Source organism: Pelophylax lessonae (assembly GCF_965119305.1).
Source record: "Pelophylax lessonae genome assembly, chromosome: 11".
NCBI lineage: Eukaryota > Metazoa > Chordata > Amphibia > Anura > Ranidae > Pelophylax > Pelophylax lessonae.
In genome coordinates this window covers 194796326-194817667 of record NC_138778.1, presented here as the reverse complement: position 1 = coordinate 194817667, position 21342 = coordinate 194796326, and the positions used below count along the sequence as shown (strand labels likewise).

The 21342-nt window shown below is 45.6% G+C and overlaps 1 protein-coding gene across 3 annotated transcripts in view; it reads right to left on the bottom strand.

The window, feature by feature from the left end:
- The window catches only part of PHACTR3 (phosphatase and actin regulator 3), a 290291-nt gene that overhangs the window by 158111 nt on the left and 110838 nt on the right, over nucleotides 1–21342 (bottom strand). For all 3 annotated transcript variants that reach the window (XM_082271515.1, XM_082271517.1, XM_082271516.1), the window contains exons 7-8: nucleotides 19316–19551; nucleotides 5360–5513 (exon numbers count right to left, since the gene is read on the bottom strand). In XM_082271515.1, coding sequence (XP_082127641.1) covers nucleotides 5360–5513; nucleotides 19316–19551 — 390 coding nt within the window. The remainder of the gene's footprint in view (nucleotides 1–5359; nucleotides 5514–19315; nucleotides 19552–21342) is intronic.

Here is a 21342-nt window from a genome sequence, read left to right as displayed (position 1 = left end):
TGTGCATATGCAGTAAAGCATGCTTGTTTTACTCAATGTGGAACCTAAGGGGCTAATCCTCTGTATTGTGTAAAAATGCTGCTTGATCCTGTCTTCTCTGTTCCTCCCCTTCTTCCACAGTCTCCAAACCATCTCCTGAGCCTTTGGGACAAACTGCACATGCTCAGTTTGGTGTGAATTGCTACAGAATTATTTTTTTCTAAGGAGAGTGCATGCAAACAGCACAGGGCCAATCAGTACTTTCCAGTCAGAGGGTCAGGGGTTCTTCAGCCTCATAGGACAGTCAGAGTACAATAAAAAACTCCTCCCATGAGGCACTGGGTTTAATCACTGACAATAATGTACCCCTACCTCTCCATGTACTTGAGCTATGCTTGACCTACAGTTTATCGCAATGTTATTTCACGCTTCTTTTCATTTTCTGTTTTTCCTTTTGTAATCAATTGCTGATACTTAGGGGCCCATAGCCTTAGACATAAGGTTGCTCTATTAGGCAGAGCCTGCTCCTTAAGCCAAATCTTCTTGATTTAGCTGTTTTTTCGTTACTATGATGACTATGATGATGACTATGATATAGCCTTTGATTACCTTGGAGGAAGCATTCACTTTTTGATATTTATTTGATATTGTTTATGTTTTTGTATATCGTACAAAACTTTGCAATAAAAATTATTGGAAGTGAAAAACTCCTACAAGATTTAACCAGACACTGATAGAAGTCACAAGACTGCTGATGAGAAAAGATGTCAAGCAGTTTATATTTACTAAAACGCTTGCATTTCCATGTTCTGTGTACCGTGGGGGACCAGATATAGTAAATGCAGGCTCCTGGGTTTAGTAACACTTTAATCATAGTGTTGGGCTGCTGAGTGATCATTGTTGCCCTAGATGTGGCTTTTGGCACATGATAATTCATACAATAAACTAGGTCTTTAGTGTCTATTTATCAAATGGAAACAGATTGCAAGAAAACGGATCCCCCCTCGTTCAATGAATGGATGAAGGAGATGAATCTCATGTTGTCAATTGGATTGAAATAATGGACACTTCACTGAAGTTTGCTCCCACACTGTCCTTAATCACATCCTTAATTTTCTCTGCAAATGGTACAAAATTGTTGATAGGACTTTTAAGGCGCCAATTCTAAATTTATAACAGACAATGCAAATTTAAAAAAAAAGTAGTAACTTTTATTATCATTATTTTAAAGCAGATGTCTTGATCCTGGCCCCGTTCACACGAGTGTAGCAGTAATGTGTGTTCCCCCAAATTGTTTTTTGCACGCTGCCCTAGACGCAATAAAGGTCCCAAAGTAGCTTCAGAATCTATTTGGACGAGAAGCGTTGGGTGTATTTTCAGTGCATGTGTTTAGTGTGTTTGTAGCACCTTTTTATCTTCCGGCAGAAACTCATGTTTCCTACACAGGTTGGGGTGCCATTAACAATTATTGTCACCGCACGCTTGACCCGCAACTGCAGCATGTTTCCAAAACACGTGACAAAGCAAACACATATTTGTCTTTTTTCTTGCGCGTTTAGGAAATGCGCAGATGTGAATGCAACCTAAAAAGCAGCATTTTAAGCCTTAACAAGGCTGTTAATATACTACAATATCTACAAGACAGATTCTTCAACACAGACATTTAAAACTTCTCAGTCATTGGTGTGTTTTAAGAATGAAGAGAATAGCTTTTAAATAAGGATAATAATAATAATAATTACTAAGATTTTCTAAATACATTCCTTGTTTACATTTATATTAGCACCCTAAGAGTCGGTTCATACCAGGGCGACTCAAAGTCGCCCCGACTTTGAAGTCTCCCGTGCAGCTCGACTTAATCGCGGCTTGCAAATGACTTCTTATAATAGAAGTCAATGCAAGTCGCTCTGACTTCGCCCAGAAGTAGTGCAGGAACCTTTTTCTAAGTTGGAGCGACTTGAGTCGCTCTGATTATAACGGTTCCATTGCACAGAATGGACCGCTACTTGTCAGGCGACTCGGAGTAGTGTGAACCGGATCTTAATGTCCAATCAACATCCTTGTAGTAAAATAAGGGATGTTGGTGTCACATTGTTGTGGTCCCAGCAATTTTGGTAGTGATAGTAGAAAATAAGAGGGATAATGGCACAGCCTAGGGAGATATAAGCCAGTATATATATATATATATATATATAGGAGGTATTGAAAATCTAGTAGAAGATCAAAATAAAAAATGTGTCTAAATATATCCAAAAATGTATAAAGTGCATATGAATGTCACATCAACAAGATGGCCAGCAAAGGTCAGTAAAAATATCATAAATAATTAAATATAAGTGAATCTACAAAAGTGCAATCATAAGTGACTGAGTGCTGTGTATATCAGTCATAAATAGATAAATAAATACGTAAGTTGAACAAATATATCCCATTGATATGCAAAACATAATTTTGTGTCACATTTGGTTTACAGCGTTTTATTGAGAAGCCGGTCGCAATTTAAATTACTTGACTTTTCTTTCCTTTCACTCGCTATTCCTGGCAAATAATTGTTTTAGCTATTTTTCAGATATGGGAAGATACATTTAATATCAGGGTAACTGTTTTTATTCTTATGGAGTCCTAGCTCATGTAACACCTCTGAATGTTTGCGTCCAGTGCAGTGCAATTTATGCATCAATCTGTCCATTTAAGCTGTACACATTCCTGAGCCACCTTTTTTTCTTCTGTTTCGGCCTCTGTGCTTTTTTTATTCCTTTTCTTGAGGTTTATTTATGTTGCAAATTTAAAAAAAAAATTTAATAAAAAAGCCTCTGGTTAAAAAAAAAAAAGGATGCATTCTAGGACGATTTAAATGGCCAAACCCATCTTGCCAATGGCACAAAAGTAAGTTATAACATTCAAAGGTAAGCCTCACACTCAGAAGCCATTTCTTGTACTCCTGCCATGAAGCTGTCCACTCTAATCCTCAATATGAATTGCTCTACACTAAAGCCTCGTACACATGCGTCGAAATTCGGCCGGGAATTTTCGTCCGACGACCGATCTGCCGTTTTTCGGCTTGTTAGTATGATGCTTCCAACAACCGACTCCGACTTTTCAGCCGGTGTGCAGGCTATAAAATTTTTGTCCACCGCCAAAACACGTCCGATTTTCGTGCAGTCAGTACAGATTTCGACAGGGAAAAATCTTATGAGCAAAACTGGGCATGCTCAGAGAAGAAAGAACACAAAGAAAGCAAACCAACACATGACATAATTTCTGAAGTAGAATTTTGTCGTGCGGTAAAATTCGTGTGCAGTCTAGAGCACATTCCAACCAACAAAACACAACTCTGGCAAAAGACGGACGACCGGTCGGCGGAAATTCGTTGCGTGTGTACGAGGCTTAAAAGTCATTCACAGATCAGCAGTGCTGACTGATGCTGACAGATAACATCATAAACAGTGAGGTGTGGATTATTACATAATGGATACTGCTCTGCTCGCACTGCCTGCCAACCAACATGCAGGAACAGCAAAACCACTGATGAGGGCTCTGTTGCAGTAAGTGATACCACAAAAACCTATAGTTAAAAGTAAAGGTCCCTTTAGTAATAATCCTATAAGAACATGTTTTTTTATTTATTACTTTAAAAATAAAGAAGGATCAAGATGACAGCCTTAGGGCTTGCACTTTTAAAAACAAGCTAGCAATGGCAGCAGCCATACTTTTTTTTTGTCTTTTGACGCAATGACTCAAAATGATCACCAATGGAGATACACAATAGCCTCCCTCTAACAATGGATATACAAAAGGTATACCTGCCCACCTCTGCTGTCCTCTGTTCTGAAGGAGAGCACCAGTGCTGGGAAAGGTTTCCTTGGCCCCAGCTGCAGAGTATACAGATAATACAGGATACTCACAAAATTAGAATATCATCAAAAAGTTAATTTATTTAGTGATTCAATTCAGAAAGTAAAACTCATATTTTATTTAGATATGTTACTCACAGAGTGATCTATTTTAAGCATTTCTTTCTCATAATTTTGATGATTATGGCTTACAGCTAGTAAAAACCCAAAATTCAGTATCTCAGAAAATTAAAATATTACATAAGACCAGTCAACGCCCAGTCAGTGATGATTTGGAGAGCCATGTCATCTGCTGGTGTTCGTCCACTGTGTGTTACCGAGTCCAAAGTCAGCACAACCCTCTACCAGGAAATTCCAGACCACTTCATGCTTCTCTCTGCTGACCAGCTTTATGGAGATGATGATTTCATTTTCCAGCAGGACTTTGCACCTGCCCACACTGCCATAAGTACCAATACCTGGTCACATAATCATGGCATCACTGTTCTTGATTAGCCAGCAAACTCGCCTGACATAAACCTCCATAGAAAATCTGAGGGGTATTGTCAAGAGGAAGATGAGACACCAGACCCAACAATGCAGATGATCTGAAGGCTGCTATCAAAGTACCTGGGCTTCCATAACACCTCAGCAGTGCCACAGGCTGATCGCCTCCATGCCACGCCACATTGATGCAGTAATTCATACAAAAGTAGCCCCGACCAAGTATTGAGTGCATACTATACTGTACATGGACATACTTTTCAGCAAGCCAACATTTCTGTATTAAAAATCCTTTTTTTTTTTATTGGTCTTATGTAATATTCAAATTTTCCGAAATACTGAATTTTGGGTTTTCACTAGCTGTAAGCCATAATCATCAAAATTAAAAGAAATTTAATTGAATCACTGAAATAAATTAACCTTTTGATGATATTCTAATTTTATGACATGCACCTGTATATGGATGATTCCGCACACAGTCCAAGTTTCCAAAACACACACCATATTTTTCCATACAGAGGCAAAAAGCAAACATGTTTCTACCCTAAAAAAGGGTCTAAATCAACTCAGGCTTTTAGCTGTATAAAAACAAAGAGCAAACACAAGGGTGCACCGGCCTAGTGCATTATCCTTTAAAAAGGTTTTATTGAATAAAAGGTATAAAAATACTCAGAGTCTTGGTAAAAGCATATCAAATGGATACAGTGCCATCCGAATCAGAACCGCAAGGTATAGCGTCCTCTGAAGCTAGGCTTACGCGTTTCAAGTCATCACCTCTTCCTCAGAGCCTCTAAAAAAGGGTCTAAATCATCTCAGGCTTTTAGCTATATGCCTTTGTATGGATATGTAAAAAAATTTTGGAACCGTGGTCTGTGTGCCGGATCTTCCATAACGCCTCCCTCTAACCACCTGGCAAAAAGACCATGCCTGACTGAGTGTTTCACCTTAAAACGAAAGCCTTCAGCTCCATCCTGGTATAAAGCTAGTGTAACGTAGAGCATTCGTTATATGGACTTCTTCCTCTGTTGTACACACTCACTTACTTTGAAAGCTTGATTTCAATCTGCTCTCTTATCTTCTGCCTCTCCTCATCCGTCCTTTGCGGGAAGATGTTCCTGTCCTCCAATTCTTGCTTGCTGGGTCGATTCCTCAGCTTTACTGCTAACAATTCCTTTTTGTACTTTCTATGCAAAGTGCCTGAAAGGGAGAAGGAGAATTAGCCCCCAACAGAGAAAGAAATTATTATCAACACTAGAAATGAAATTCTGATATCCCTAATATGCCTAATTGAATTAACTATTCCGAGCAGCTTGCAATTTATTAATCTTTGAATGTTTTCAGAATCCTTATCCGATACACAAATAAACCAGTGATGAGTAAATCGGGGATAACCATTGCTGGCCTCTGGAAAATGCTAGTTCAATGGCTGCCACAGGTAGGCCCCTTTCACACGAACGATCCGTCAGTTTTTTAGGCGGATCTGATCGGATCCTCTATGCATCCCTATGGGACATCGGGTGTCAGCGGAGACATGTCCGCTGACACCCGCTGCCATCCACATCCGATCCTGTCTGTGAAATCTGGACGGATAGAAACCCTATTTTCCATCCGTCCAGGGGATTGGATCGGATGGGATCGGATGAGAGTCGTCAGGCGGTCCACTCTCATCCGATTCCCCCATAGAGAGCAGCGGGGGTTTTGACACCTCCCTCTCCGCACACAGAGCGGAGACGGAGCTGTCAAACACCTGCTCAGCGGGGATCGGCGGATCGATTCCCACTGAGCAGAGAACGGTCCGCACCGGACAGCAGACTGTGTGAAAGGAGCCTTATGCTGCAGATTCAATACTTTTAAGTCAATGCACACAAACTGACTTTCCTTTGCTGTATTCTTGTTTCGAGACTGTGACTCAAATGTATGGAAACCAGTTGAAAACGGAATTTTTGTAAAATCTTACCTGTAAAATTCCTTTCTCTGAGTCCTCCGAAAGTCGCCGCCTCTTCATATTCGTCACATATGGGTATTAGACTTTGCTCCGAAGGAGTAGCTAGGCAACAGAATATGTTAACATTAAAGCTTTTAACATATCCCACCCTCAAGGGGTGGTCCCCTCAGTCAATACCCTCCTACTTCCTGCAACCATATCTCAGTTTTAGTGGAATAGCAGTAGAGTATACAACCAAACCCCAAAAGAGGGGCGGGGGCGGCGACTGTCGGAGGACTCAGAGAAAGGAATTTTACAGGTAAGATTTTACAAAAATTCCGTTTTCTCTTACGTCCTCCGACAGTCGCCGCCTCTTCATATTCGTCACATATGGGGACGTCCCAAAGCAGTGCAAACATGAGGGGTGGGAAACGCATCCGCGCCGAAAGGCAACGCAGTCTCCACATCAAAGAAAGGAACCTTACCAAAGGAAGGAAACCAGCTGGGCAACAGAAAAAAACAAGTGCTCAACAGGAGCAACAACCCAGGAAAAGACAAAAAACCAGGGGATACAAAACTTATCCCAACAGCCAGAGGTCCCCAACAAGGGACCCTAGGGAACTGCCGCACTAAGAACCTTGCGGCCAAAGGAAGCATCCGCCGATGCCTGAACATCTACTTTGTAGAATCTTGTGAATGTGTGTACGGTCGACCAGGTCGCCGCCTTACACACCTGGGCTACAGAAGCCCCATGACGACAGGCCAAAGACGTACTCAAAGATCTAGTAGAGTGCGCCTTCACAGGCACAGGGGGAACCTTCCCCTGCAAAGCATAGGCCTGTTCAATGGTCTGCCTGATCCATTTTGCGATGGTAGAGGCCGAAGCCGCCATGCCCTTCCGAGGACCCTCTGGAAGAACAAACAAGGAGTCCGTCTTTCGAAAAGACTCAGTCGATTTAAGGTAAACCCTTATCGCCCGAACAACATCCAGAGAATGCAATCTCACCTCCTTTGGATGTTTAGGCTTCGCGCACAGCGAAGGTAAGACAATATCCTCATTAAGATGGAATTCCGAAACTCGTTTCGGAAGAAAAGAAGGATTAGGTCGCAAGACCACCTTATCCAAATGAACAACCAGGTACGGAGACTTGCAGGACAAAGCTGCCATCTCTGACACTCTGCGAGCCGAAGTGATTGCCACCAAAAAGGCGACCTTTTTGGACAACATAGACAACGAGATCTCCCTGATCTGTTCAAAAGGAGCACGTTGCAACACAGACAGAACGAGATTCAAGTCCCAAGGGGGCAAAGGATCCCTCCTAGGAGGAACCAGATGCCGCACACCCTGAACAAAAGTGCCAACCAAGGAGTTGTAAGCCACGGGACGTTGAAACAGAACGGCCAGTGCAGACACCTGACCCTTTATCGTAGCCAGCGCCAAACGCTGATCAACACCCGTTTGAAGAAAAGACAGCACACAGGAAACCGAGTACGTGCGGGGTGAAAACCCCCTGGACTCACACCAGGCAAAATAGGCCTTCCAAGTACGGTAATAAACCTTCCCCGAGGAAGACTTCCTCGCGTTGATCAAAGTATGAACGACCTCTGGAGAGAGACCCCTCTCCTTCAGGACCTCGGTCTCAACAGCCAGGCCGTCAAAGCCAGCGACTGTAAAGCAGGATGGTATATCGGTCCTTGAGACAGTAGATCGTCTCGAAGAGGCAGACGCCACGGAGCGTCGACCGCCAGATTCACGAGGTCTGCGTACCAGGACCGGCGAGGCCAGTCCGGTGCCACAAGAATCACAGTGTTGCGTTCCGAGTGTAACCTGCGAAGGAACCTGGACAGCAACTGAATCGGTGGAAACGCGTACATCAGCCTGTACTGATGCCACGGGGCCACTAACGCGTCCGACGCGTCTGCCCGAGGGTCGCGCGTCCTTGCCACGAACCTTTTCACCTTGTTGTTGAGACGAGACGCGAACAGGTCCACATCTGGAAGACCCCACTTCGCGCACAACATCTGGAAGACAGCCGGGTGGAGAGACCATTCCCCCTGATCCAGGGTCTGGCGACTCAGATAGTCCGCCTGCCAATTCTCCACTCCCGGAATGTGAACCGCCGTTATCGCCGGGACATGAGTCTCGGCCCAAGACAGAATGTCGGCCACTTCTCGAGCCGCTCGGGCACTCCTGGTGCCCCCTTGGTGGTTGATGTAGGCCACCGCCGTGGCATTGTCCGTCTGCACCCGAACCGGGCAGCCCTGCAGCCGGTCCATCCAGCGATGAAGACAGAGATTTATCGCACGCAATTCCAGAGTGTTGATCGGAAGGGAAGACTCCCCCTCCGACCAAGTTCCCTGGGCGGATAGAACGCCCAGAACACCACCCCAGCCCGACAGGCTGGCATCCGTGGTGATCACCGTCCACGAGACAGGACGAAACGACTTGCCCCCGGACACCATCGGGGACTGGAGCCACCACAGAAGGTTTCTTCTGGTGCGATGACTCAACGAGATTTGAAGATCCAGAGATTGAGGTCGCCCGTCCCACCTGGACAGGATCTCCGCTTGGAGACCCCGCGTGTGAAACTGGGCGAAGGGAATCGCCTCGAAGGCCGAGACCATCAATCCCAGACATCTCATGCACGTCCGCAGAGACGAGTACGGAACGTCCCTGAGGGACCTGACTTCCTCCTGAAGAGTTCTGAGTTTGTCTTCCGGCAGGAAGACCTTCGCCTGCACCGAGTCCAGAATCATTCCCAGGTAGGGAAGACGAACCGACGGACTCAGTGTCGACTTTGGAAAATTTATCGTCCAACCAAACTCCTGCAGAGTTTGCATCGTGACAGCCAGGTCCTTCTCCAGACCCTGGCTGGTCGCAGACCGAACCAGAATGTCGTCCAGATACCCCAGGACAGAAACGCCCTGGGCCCTCAATAATGCCAGAACCGGTGCAAGCACCTTGGTGAAGACCCGCGGAGCCGAGGCGAGGCCGAAAGGCAACGCCACGAACTGGTAGTGATCCTCCGCAATGGCAAATCGAAGGAACCTCTGGTGACCCTCGAAAATGGGGATGTGAAGATACGCATCCTTCAAATCGATGGAGGCCATGAATTCCCCCGGAACCAGGGCAGCCACCACCGACCGCAGGGATTCCATGCGGAACTTGCGAACCCGCACAGAGCGGTTCAGAGCCTTCAAGTCCAGAATTGGACGAACCTTGCCCTCCTTTCTGGGCACGGTGAACAGATTGGAATAAAACCCCCGAAATCTGTCCCGATGAGGCACCGGAACCACCACTCCCTGAGCCCTCAGGTCCCGCACCGCCAGGTGCAGGTCCCGCAAACGCTCTGGAGACAGTTGAAGATTTGAGGGAAAAAATCTGCTCTCCGGCCGAGAGAGAAACTCGATCTTGTAACCAGATCGAACGATCTCCTGAACCCATCTGTCCCGCACACGGGTCAACCAGGGTTGAAGAAAACCGAGCAAGCGTCCCCCCACCCCAAAACTGGGTGAGGGCGCCCCTTCAGGCCGAACTGTTATGGGCTGCAGATCCGGATTGGCCGGACTTCTGTTTCCCAGACCAGGGCTTCTTCTGAGAGCCTTGACCTTTGAACGGCTTGCCCTTGTAGTGCGGCCGAAAGGCACGAAAGGACCCCTGAGGGGGCCGAAAATTAGCATGCTTCTTCCCAGAAGCCCCCTTAGCCTTGGGGAAATGGGGCAAGAGAGTGCTCTTACCCCCGGGGATCCCCTTAATCAACACATCCAAGGACTCCCCAAAAAGGCGAGACCCATCATAAGGCAGGTTGGCTAAGGTCTTACGTGAAGATTGGTCCACCGACCAACATTTTAACCAAACCAGGCGGCGAGACAACACCGCCACGCTGTGCACACGTGCAGCCAATGGAATCAGGTCCAGGTCTGCATCACACAGATACATGACACCCTGGTGGATTTGATCCACCATATCCAGGGTCGCCGGCGAGGCCGAGTCGGCCACTAGGACGCGCCTAAGCATCTGCGTCCAACTAGCGATCGCCTGGGCCGCCATAAGAGAAGCAAACAGAGCTTTAAGCATAGAACCCGTAACAGAATAAGTATGACGGGCAAGAGACTCCAGTCTCCTATCCGTGGCATCACGGAACACAGGGGAATCCTCTGCAGGAATCGCAGTGGCCTTGTTTAAAACCGCAATTGCGTGATCCACTGGGGGAGGCACACACCACCTTTCATCAGTGGAAGGCGAGAAAGGATAACGCAGCTTGAACCTACTTGGTACAGCAAAAGGTTTGCGCAGATCGCGCCATTGATCCTTAACAGCGCGCTGAAAATCATCATTGCAGGGAAAAACCTGCGGCGTCCTGCGTTTTCTCTGCGTCCCATAGGCCGCCAAGGCAGCGGGGGGACACACTTCATCTTGCAAACGCAGTGTTAGTTTAATGGAAGCAATCAATTCATCCATGATTGCAAGCTCTTCAGGCGAGCCAGGGGGAGAATTATCAACCCCCTCAACTTCAGCCTCCACCTCGGACCCCACTAGATCTAGGGAGGAGCGGGACCCCGATAAGGAGGCCCCCGCCATAATAACCCCATCACCTTCACCCTCAGAATCAGAGGAAAGAGCAATTCTGGGTCTTTTAGTAGATTGAGCAGCCACCAGCATCTGCACCTGAGCAGCAAGGCCAGCCACAATAGTGGCTAAATCCCCCCCTGGGGGGGAAACAGCGGTCCCCTGGCTTTCCACCAAGGCGGTAGGAAATTTGCCCTCCTGAGAATCCATTGCCCCTGTAATGCCAGACAATAAAGGGTTAACTGCCCCTTTAAGCAAGCGCGGCAAGCGCAGCCCACCGCACCACACTCAAGCACAATGAGACCCCCACAGGGAATATGCAAACTGAACACAGGCAATGGATAGCAAGAACAGAAGGATAAAACCTGAGGAGACCCTCGCCGCTGCTGCTGCCTCGATCGGTGTTCCTGGAAAGAGGAAGTGATGCTGCCAGGGCGCTCTATGAAAGCCTATGGAGGCTACAAGAAAATGGCCGCCATGCATGTAAAACATGCGGCCGGAGCGAGTGTAGGCAAAATGGCGCCGTTTGGCGCCGAAACCGCCGCTCCACAGTGCAGCAAAGCACACGTGACATCCTTGTATAGGAATACATGTCAGATCGCCGCAGCGATCGCTGTATATGCCCAAACATGCCAAAAAAAACATGCCCCACAGCACACAGCTTCTCACACTGACCAGACTGACACACACAGTGTCACACAGCTCCCCCCCCCCCCCCTTGCAGCCCACAGCATGCAGCCGAGAGATAGGGAGACAAGCAGTGTGAATAGAGGCAGGTTACACAGTCCCAGACTGACACCCCCCCAGACAGACAGGTCCCCACATAGATACACTTACCTCTCAATGGCGTGGGGGACCCGCACAGGCGAACAAGCCGCTGCACATGAGGCAGGGAGAGTCGCAATTCAAGACGCACCAAATGTGGGTTAAGAAACCGCACAGCGTCCAGTGAGGTAGCCACCTCACCAATCATCCCTGCACCGAACAGGGATGGGTCGTTCACTGTGCCAGGAGAGTTACCTGGCTGAACGCTCGATGGCAGGCTGGGAAGCCACTGACCCACGACCTGCGACCAGGGGGATCAGCCCGAGACCCAGCCTGCATGATCCTCTTCATCAGAAGAACTAACTAAAGCTGACAAAAAGAACAGCTAAGTAAAGGTAGAGAGAAAACTCAAACAAAATTTCAAAAAGAAGAAAGAGTCTGGGGCAGAAAGCCCCAGCACAGGAAAAGCCAGCCACTCCTGACAAGCTAGACATTAAAACTGAGATATGGTTGCAGGAAGTAGGAGGGTATTGACTGAGGGGACCACCCCTTGAGGGTGGGATATGTTAAAAGCTTTAATGTTAACATATTCTGTTGCCTAGCTACTCCTTCGGAGCAAAGTCTAATACCCATATGTGACGAATATGAAGAGGCGGCGACTGTCGGAGGATGTAAGAGAAACCAACATTTTCAGAGAGAAGCCAGCAATAATAGCCTCCGGATTTATCAGATGACACTTGTTCTCTAAAGGAAATACATGGACCACCAGTGCTGAGCGCTTCCTGAAAATAAAAGTTGTGAGGTTTTTATGCTGATCTATTAATTTCAATACTACAAGCCACCAAGTGCAATAAGAATTCTGATCAGGAGTTTTAGCTTCACTGGCCACATGTAACTCAGCAACTCTAAAAGGTCAGCAGGAAAGCCAAGAATCTATTTTTCAGATGGAGTTTAGCTATGGCAACTGCTGCTACGAATCATGACAAGTGTACTTTAAGAACTACCTCCAGTATGAGCTGCCATATTTACTGAAATATATTGCAGAAGTAATTTGTGCAAGAATGTGTTTTGCTTAGTGGACTTCAGCCCTATGTACTGTATGTGCAGTGATGTGTGATAACAAGTTATAGATGTGTTTTGAGGAGCATCCAATTTATTTTTAATGGGCTTCTTATGCATGGTAATCCAGTAAACAACGCACCTGACCCACCAATGCACTGTGCATAGAATGAATACTGCTTCAGTTACATTTTCCGTTGCACTGTTAAGCTCCTGTAAAAATGTGGTGCTTCAACATAACGAGTGTCAACACACTAAGTGCCAGTTCACACTACCGCGGCACGACTTCGGGGGCGACCTGTAAAGTCGCGTGCACCGCGACTTTGGCGCGACTTGCACGGACTTCATATAATGAATGTCAATGTAAGTCGCTCCGATGTCGCCCCGAAGTAGTACAGGAACTATTTTCTAAGTCAGAGTGACTTGAGTCGCTCCTATTAGAACGGTTCCCGTAGCACTGCATGGAACACGACTTGTCACGCTGACCAGTCGCCTGACAAGTCGCGGTAGTGTGAATGGGCACTAAGGCCCTATTCATACCCAAGCGTATTTTAGCTCATAAAACGCTCATCTCTGAAGTCTCAAAACGCCCAACAAGCAAAATCCCGTTCATTTCAATGGCCCGTGTTTAAATCTGAGCGTTAAAGCAAAAACGCCTGAAGCTCAAAAAAGTACATAAGCTTCTTTTTTGGCAGATTACAGGCGTTTTTGTTAGATGTCAATAACTGCCTCCAAACGCCTGCAAAAACCGCTCGAAAAAAGCCAGTAAAAACACCTGAACACAGCCCCAAAAAAAAGAAAAAACGCCTGAAAAAAAGCCAAAACAAACGCCTGAAAATGATACACTCAGGTGTGAATGGAGCCTAAAGCATGCAGTAAAACACTCACATGTACGGTACGTTTATTAGGGCTCTTGAGTTTGCTAATTGCAATGCCAGCATCTGTGTATTGCTTCAAGGGCATCGAGGCACCTTGATGTGTAATGCATGGTGACACATGTTTTTATATGTTTTCAATGAGAAATGCATCAAACAAAAACACACCAATTTAAAATGCAAAGGTGTGAATGGGCCCTTAGTAGCTTATTTCCATGACAAAAGTGTATTTAAAAAAATACAAAGATTAAAATAAATTGCTTACTTATGCCCCATACACACGTGCAGATTATCTGCAGACTTTTGTCTGCAGACTTACCAAAACCATATAATATGAGGTCAAACCTAAACACTTTCAATTTGTATGCAATCCGGCAGGCCCTTGCACTACATAGAAAAGGTAAGTCTGCAGACAAAAGTCTGCAGATAATCTGCACGTGTGTATGGGGCATTAGGGAAACAAGGGTTCTTGGTGTAAGCTACACAATAACAGCAATTTGGTGCACGCAGTTGAAGCACTGAGCAAACAGTTGCTGTTGCATGTTACTGTGTAGCCTACACCATAAGGAATCCTTTGTTCCATGAGTGAGAAATTATTCTCTACGCTTTGTGATTAATTTCAGCCAATTTATGTCAAAATTGAGCTGCTTTAAATCCCCCTTCGTAGTTCAGGCCTGTAAAGCTCACTACACGTGTTACAATCTGATCGTACAATCTCCTTTAGATCTACCAACAAATATGTAATGCAAGGGCCTGCTTAATTGGATAGTATGGTAGGTCCTTATAATTTATAGTTTAATATACATATATATATATATCAGATGCTGAAAAAGTGCAAGACGGTAGAGTAAACATTTGATGTGGCCTCTGGGCATTGCAGGGGAGATTTACTAAAACTGGAGCACACAGAATTTGGCACAGCTGTTCATAGTAACCAATCTGCATCCAACTTCAGCTTGCTCCATTAAGCTTTGGCAATAAGCCCCCGTTCACACTGAGCACAGCTTTGAAATCGTGTGAGTTCATCTGAACTCACAAGGTATTAAAGTCGCATTTCAGTCCGAATTTGGTGGGCGACAAAAGTAGGGCATGAACTACTTTTGGAAATCGGTGCGGTGCTGCAAAGTCGGCGTTGCACCGATTGGAACGCTCCTATTGCCGGCAATAGGCTCTGATTTGACCCTCTCAAATCACGCCGATGTGAACGGGGGGCTAAAACCTAGAAGCTGATTGGTTACTATGCACAGCTGCACCAGTTTTATCAGATTTCCCCCTGCCTGTGCACTAAAAAGCATTCCAGTCACAGACTGAACACTCCTCAGAAAACACTGGCAAGGGATGCTCATTGTGAGCGAAGCCTTATATACTTCACATTATAAATAAATGTGCCTTTAGCTATCTACTCCCTCTTGTGGTAAAAAGTGGAACTGCATAGTTTGTGCCAGTTCAAAAGGATTTGAAATGGAACTAAAATCTAAATTTAGAATCAATGTGAGCATGCTGGCACTTTGGTGATATCTCTCCTGAAATATAGAAGCCTTGGCACTTCTTCCACTTTAACTATATTGACTGGTACTAACAATTTGAACAATGTGCACAATTTGAAAACAGAGAAACCTGTTTGTGACATTTCGTTATAAATGTGTACCAAATGTATCTATCTACAGTGGAACTTAAAGCGGTCGTAAAGGCTAAACATTTTTTTTTTTTACCTTAATGCATTCTCTGCATAGAGGTAATAAATCTTTCATGATCAGCTCCCCCTCCCCCCCAGAGTCCAATCTCCATCCAGCACTGTGCCCTAGAACAGCAGTCCTGGGGGGATTCAGGGGCAGCAGTGAGAGTCATTGGTTCCTGCTGCTGTCACCCAAATCCTGTGTGGATGGAGTGGGGGGGCCACGCTGTGTGTGTGTCATTAGACGCACATAGCCCTACCCAGGATTGAGCCCACATGAATGTGCCATAGCAAGCGGCTGGCTATGGGGGCACTTGGAAGGGAGGAGAAGCTGAGAGCACCAACAGGGGACCCCGCAAAAGGAGGATCAAGGCTGCTCTGTGCAAAACCGGAGCAGGTAAATAGGACATGTTTATTATAAAAAAAAAAACACCACTTTAAGTCTGCATCGCTAACTTCTGCCAAATCACACCAAAGGAGCACGGGACACTTCCCAATTCCCAATTTGCATCACAGCTGCGCTGCATTAATGTGAACAGGTACTATTGGAAGCAACATTATTTTCAGTGTCATGCGATGCAGTGCTGCCCAAGTCGCATCTGAAATCAAATTAGTGTAAACCAGACCTTAAACACCTGTGAGTTTATATTCTGCAGTCTGCATCCTATTGGGGAGATTGTTGTCAATTTCCTGTCCTGGGGAAGCAACAGGAAGTGAGAGGAACTCTCTCCAAAATGAAAGCAATACCCTTCTTTGACAGTTTCCATAGAAAAAATGTCCCCAAATATAGGGTGACTAGATGTCCCCGGTTTCAGGGTACAGTCCCAGGAATAAAGACACTGTCCCCAGGCCAAGTCTGTCCCCGGTTTTGTCCCCGGATTTCCATTCTGGCCGAGAAACAGCCTGGTGGCTCTGATGCCGACGCCGCCTGCTGGACGATCTCACTGCTGCTCCTGCTGCTGTTCAGTGGAGGAGAGGCAGAGAAAAAAATTGACTGTGTGGAGGGCTGAGACTGGGAGGTGAGCAGATTGGGGGGGGGGGGGCTTTTGTACACAGGTGAGGGCAGTGGGGAAAGCAGGAGTCAGAGCTGATGCAGCTGTATTGAGAGATGGAGCATTTAGCTGTTGTGGGGGAAGGGCTAAGAGGTGGCTGCAGAGATAATCTGTGAGAGAAGGGTGCAGAGGTGAGCTATGGATGTGGGGGGCAGAAGTGTCCTCTGTGCAGAGTAAACCTCTGAACCCCACCCAGCGCTCTGTGTATTATGTAGTCCTGTGCCCAGTACTCTGTGTATTAAGCCGTCCTGTGCTCAGCACTCTGTGTATTAAGCCGTCCTGTGCTCAGCACTCTGTGTATTATGCAGTCCTATGCTCAGCACTCTGTGTATTATGTAGTCCTGTGCTCAGCACTCTGTGTATTATGTAGTCCTGTGCCCAGTACACTGTGTATTAAGCCGTCCTGTGCTCAGCACTCTGTGTATTAAGTAGTCCTGTGCTCAGCACTGTGTATTATGTAGTCCTGTGCCCAGTGCTCTGTATATTATGTAGTCCTGTGCTCAGCACTCTTTGTATTATGCAGTCCTGTGCCTGGCGCTTTGTGTAATATGCAGTCCTGTGCCCAGCACTCTGTGTATTATGCAGTCCTGTGCCCACCGTTCTGTGTATTATGCAGTCCTGTGCTCAGCACTGTGTATTATGTAGTCCTGTGCCCAGTGCTCTGTGTATTATGTAGTCCTGTGCCCAGCGCTTTGTGTAATATGCAGTCCTGTGCCCAGCACTCTGTGTATTATGCAGTCATGTGCCCAGCACTCTGTGTAATATGCAGTCCTGTGCCCAGCACTCTGTGTATTATGCAGTCCTGTGCCCAGCGCTCTGTGTATTATGCAGTCCTTTGCTCAGCACTGTGTATTATGTAGTCCTGTGCCCAGTGCTCTGTGTATTATGTAGTCCTGTGCCCGGCGCTTTGTGTAATATGCAGTCCTGTGCCCAGCACTCTGTGTATTATGCAGTCATGTGCCCAGCACTCTGTGTAATATGCAGTCCTGTGCCCAGCACTCTGTGTATTATGCAGTCCTGTGCCCAGCGCTCTGTGTATTATGCAGTCATGTGCCCAGCACTCTGTGTATTATGCAGTCCTGTACCCAGCGCTCGGTGTATTATGCAGTCCTGTGCCCACTGCTCTGTGTATTATGCAGTCCTGTACCCAGCGCTCTGTGTATTATGCAGTCATGTACCCAGCGCTCTGTGTATTATGCAGTCCTGTGCCCAGCGATCTGTGTATTATGCAGTCCTGTGCCGTATGCCAATAAAAAAAATAATAAATACGTCCCCGGATTTAATTTTGAAAATCTGGTCACCTTACCCAAAGAAAGGTTTTGTTACATTTTCTAAACACTGGAATTTTGGATTTTTAATCACTTTCAGTCTTGTGACACCGGGACAAATAGAGAGGATGAATCTACCTAGTGGGGACACATGCAGAAATAAAAACCTGATAGTGATGCCTTGTTCATCCCTACTCTATCCAAAACAGAGTCTTGTCTATCCACTTTAAATTGTATGTATAACCAAAAACTATTTTTCCTCTTTTGGATAGAGTAGTTTGTGGTTATTTATTTCTTGGCTGTCTGTGTCATCTTAAGCCTCATTCACACCATAGGTGCAGAAAAACTGATGGAAACTGACACCCAGATTTCACTTGCGGAGACATAAGATTACATCAGTTTTTATGTGTGGTTCAGTGAGTTTTATACACGTTGCAGATTTCTGCGCAGAAAACATTTGCATGTGATACTAGTGTTGTAGTGTGAAAAGGGCACCAGGGCCGGTGCTAGACTATTTTGCACCCTAGGCAAGACCAGCTACTTGCAATCCCCCCCTTAACCCTACACCCCCTTCCTGTACATACTGTCCTGTATAGACTATACCCCCTTGTGATGTGTGTTGCCTCTTATTGAACTGACCTAAGCCGCCTTGTTGGACACAGCGAGCAGCATATGGCTGGAGTACCTGGTCTGTCCATCCCTGCCGCTCAGCTTAGTACTTCCACAGTTCTACCTGGCAACCACGTACTCCTGCAACCTCTGTTTCACGGACTGCAGGTGACAGACCAGGACAGGGACCCCACCAGGTACCTCACGTCCTCCAGCTGCCTCTCCACCCCGCACCTAAACTCCTCCATCTTGACTTGCAGCTCCTGCACAGCCCTTCAGTAGCAGACATTCCCTCTTCTTCATCGGTACACTCCTGAAGACCAGCCACACCGACCCCTCCACCCTGGGCTCCATGCTAGTGGACGATGACAGGGAGCGATCGGGGCTTTGGGATGACTTCAGCTGCAGTGAGTGGAAATCACCATTGTCCAGTGAATGACCTTGTCCCGTGCTGGGATCTCAGCTCACTTTTGCTGTGTGCAGGTGCATCAGTGTGTGCAGGGAAGGGACATCTAGCGGTGACATCCATCGGGATGAGGAGGGGACAGGAGAGGGATGTGGCAATGCCTGTGGCTGCACCCTAGGGGGCAGTGCGCCCCAAGCGGCTGCTTAGTTCACCTAGTGGTAGCACCGGCCCTGCAGGGGAACAATTGTTTTTCTTGTGCCTATGCAGAATGCGTGCAGAAAAACTCACGTCCCTGCACATGGTGTGAACAAGGCCTTAGAGAAAAAGATTTCCCTCTGTCCCACAAAAAAAGTGGAAAAACATCCAAAGCGAGGGGAAATCTCCTCCTAGAAGTTACTAAATCAGGTATCCTCTGTTTCTGTGGCAAGGCTTGTAGAGAAAAAATGTTAAAAAGCAGAGGCATAACTATAGCCATAGCAGACCATGTAACTGCTAGGGTGCCCAAAGCCGTTTGGCTACATACATTGCTTTTTGCATGTAGAAATGGCATTTGGCTAATACATTTGTATAAACTGAATCAAAGTTTTGTTATATCTTTACAATTGCTAAGAAAGCAATTAGTCTTAGGGATGAAGATTGGAGAAGCAGTGGTTCTTTAATGTGCTATGCATCCCATCATACATACATACAGCTCTGTTCGGAAGAGAGAAATAGTGACAACACTGATGATTCAGAAAAGACAAAAACATGGCATTTTGGTGTAAATGTTGTACAATATATTTTTTTCTGCTCTCACCAGAGATAACAGAGCTGTTGAGTTCATCTTCATCCTCATATAACAGCACGTCGTCTTTATGGCTGGAATCCCTGATCAAGTTTTCTTTGTTTTCCTCGGCTTCTTTTACTGAGCCGCACTTGTTCTCGCAGTCGCTCTCAGTGGAGCTGTCTCTGCTCTTGTCAATGCTGGAGGGCCGTGAGGTTCGAAATTCCACCCTCTTCTTCGGAGAAGACTTCACTTCCCGACCGTGAAAGCTGGAGAAATAAATCAGGCAGCAAATATGAGAGTGTTAGTAGTGAAGATTTTTGTTATTCCCAGAAAGTGACTAATAGGAGATAGTTAAAGCCCAGCTACGGGAAGAATTATATTAAATTAGTATAGTTTCCTAGCAGATTAAAAAAAAAAAAACTTAGGCTGCAATACTCACCTCACTCTGAAGATGTCCTTTGCAGTACTTCTATTGACCACAACATGTCCTCAGTCTTTTGGTAAAAATGACATCCAGCATCACTCAACCTACAAGACTGGACTGTGACTGAAGGTTGCCATTGGCCTGCCCACTGAGGGTACGTCATGACAGTGGCCATTATTCACTGTATATTCATGCAGATAGCAGCACTGATATCAGTATTGATCTCTGCATCTGGAGGACCACTCACCACTGAAAAAGGACAAATAATAAACTACTGTGCAAAAGTTTTAGGCAGGTGTGAAAAAAATGCTGTAAATTAAGAATGATTTCAGAAATAGAAGTATTATTAGTTTATTTTTTATTAATTAACAAAAAGAAAAAATAACGAACACATGAGAAACCCAAATAAAATCAATATTTGGTATGACCACCCTTTGCCTTCAAACCAGCAGCAATTCTTCTAGGTACTCTTGCAAACAGTTTTTGAAGGAACTCAGGGAGGTAGGTTGTTGAACTAAGCACAGATCTTCTGTGGATGTAGGCTGCCTCAAATCCTTCTGTCTCTTCATGTAATCCCAGACAAACTTGATATTGAAATTTTTAGGGGCCAAGCCATCACTTTCGGGATTCCTTTTTATTCTTTACGCTAATGATAGTTCCTAATGACATTGGTTATATATTTGGGGTCATTTTCCTGCTGCAGAATACATTTGCGGCCAATTTTCTGTATCGAAGTTCCTATGTTTTCGTGCATAACTGAGACGCTTAGCAATGTTTACATGTCGGAGGTATGGGTTTTTGGCCCCAATTCTTCCATGAAGACCACTTCTGGCCAGACTTTTCTAGACAGTAGATGGGGGTACCTGGGTCCCACTGGTGTCTGCCAGTTCTGTACTCATGGCACCGCTAGACATCTTCTGTCGAAGGGAAGGAAGCATGATGTGTCTTTCATCTGCTGCATTAAGTTTCCTTGGCCTACCACTGACATAAAGCTGTTATCTACAATTTCACCTTAGCAGCAAAGTTTGGCTGTTCCTCGCCCAGTTTTAGGCCTCCTACACAGCTGTTTCTGTTAATGACTGCATTTCAACCTACTGATTCTGGTTTAAAGCCAAAAGGTTAGTCACAACAAATATTGATTTGATTTACATTTTTCTTCTGTTGGCTCGTTTTTGCATTTTGTAAATTGAGAAAAATAAACAATTAATATATATTTTAAAAGCATTCTTATTTTACAACATTCCTTCACACCTACCTAAAAAAGAGAACTTTTTTTTAAATCAAGAAAAGTTGTATTGGAAAAAAAAAAGATAAACGTTAAGCAGTACAAAATAAAGTCATGCCAAGACAGCCTCACAAAGACATTAAACAACCTTAAAGAGCGATACATGTGTTATTAGGAATGCATAGTAAGACAAACATATTACACTTCGGCCATATAAGATTCAGTACAGTATCCACAATGATATAAACATTCGGAAGGTATCCCTCCACTTTTGGTTCCTGCTGTAGAACATACAGTTACATTTCTAAGTCAAAGAGGTCTAACCTAGTTAATGAGTAACCTGTCCATCTCCAGGTGAAGCGGACTGAAGCCTGGGGTATCCAGCCAGGGACCCCATAGGTTTTCAAA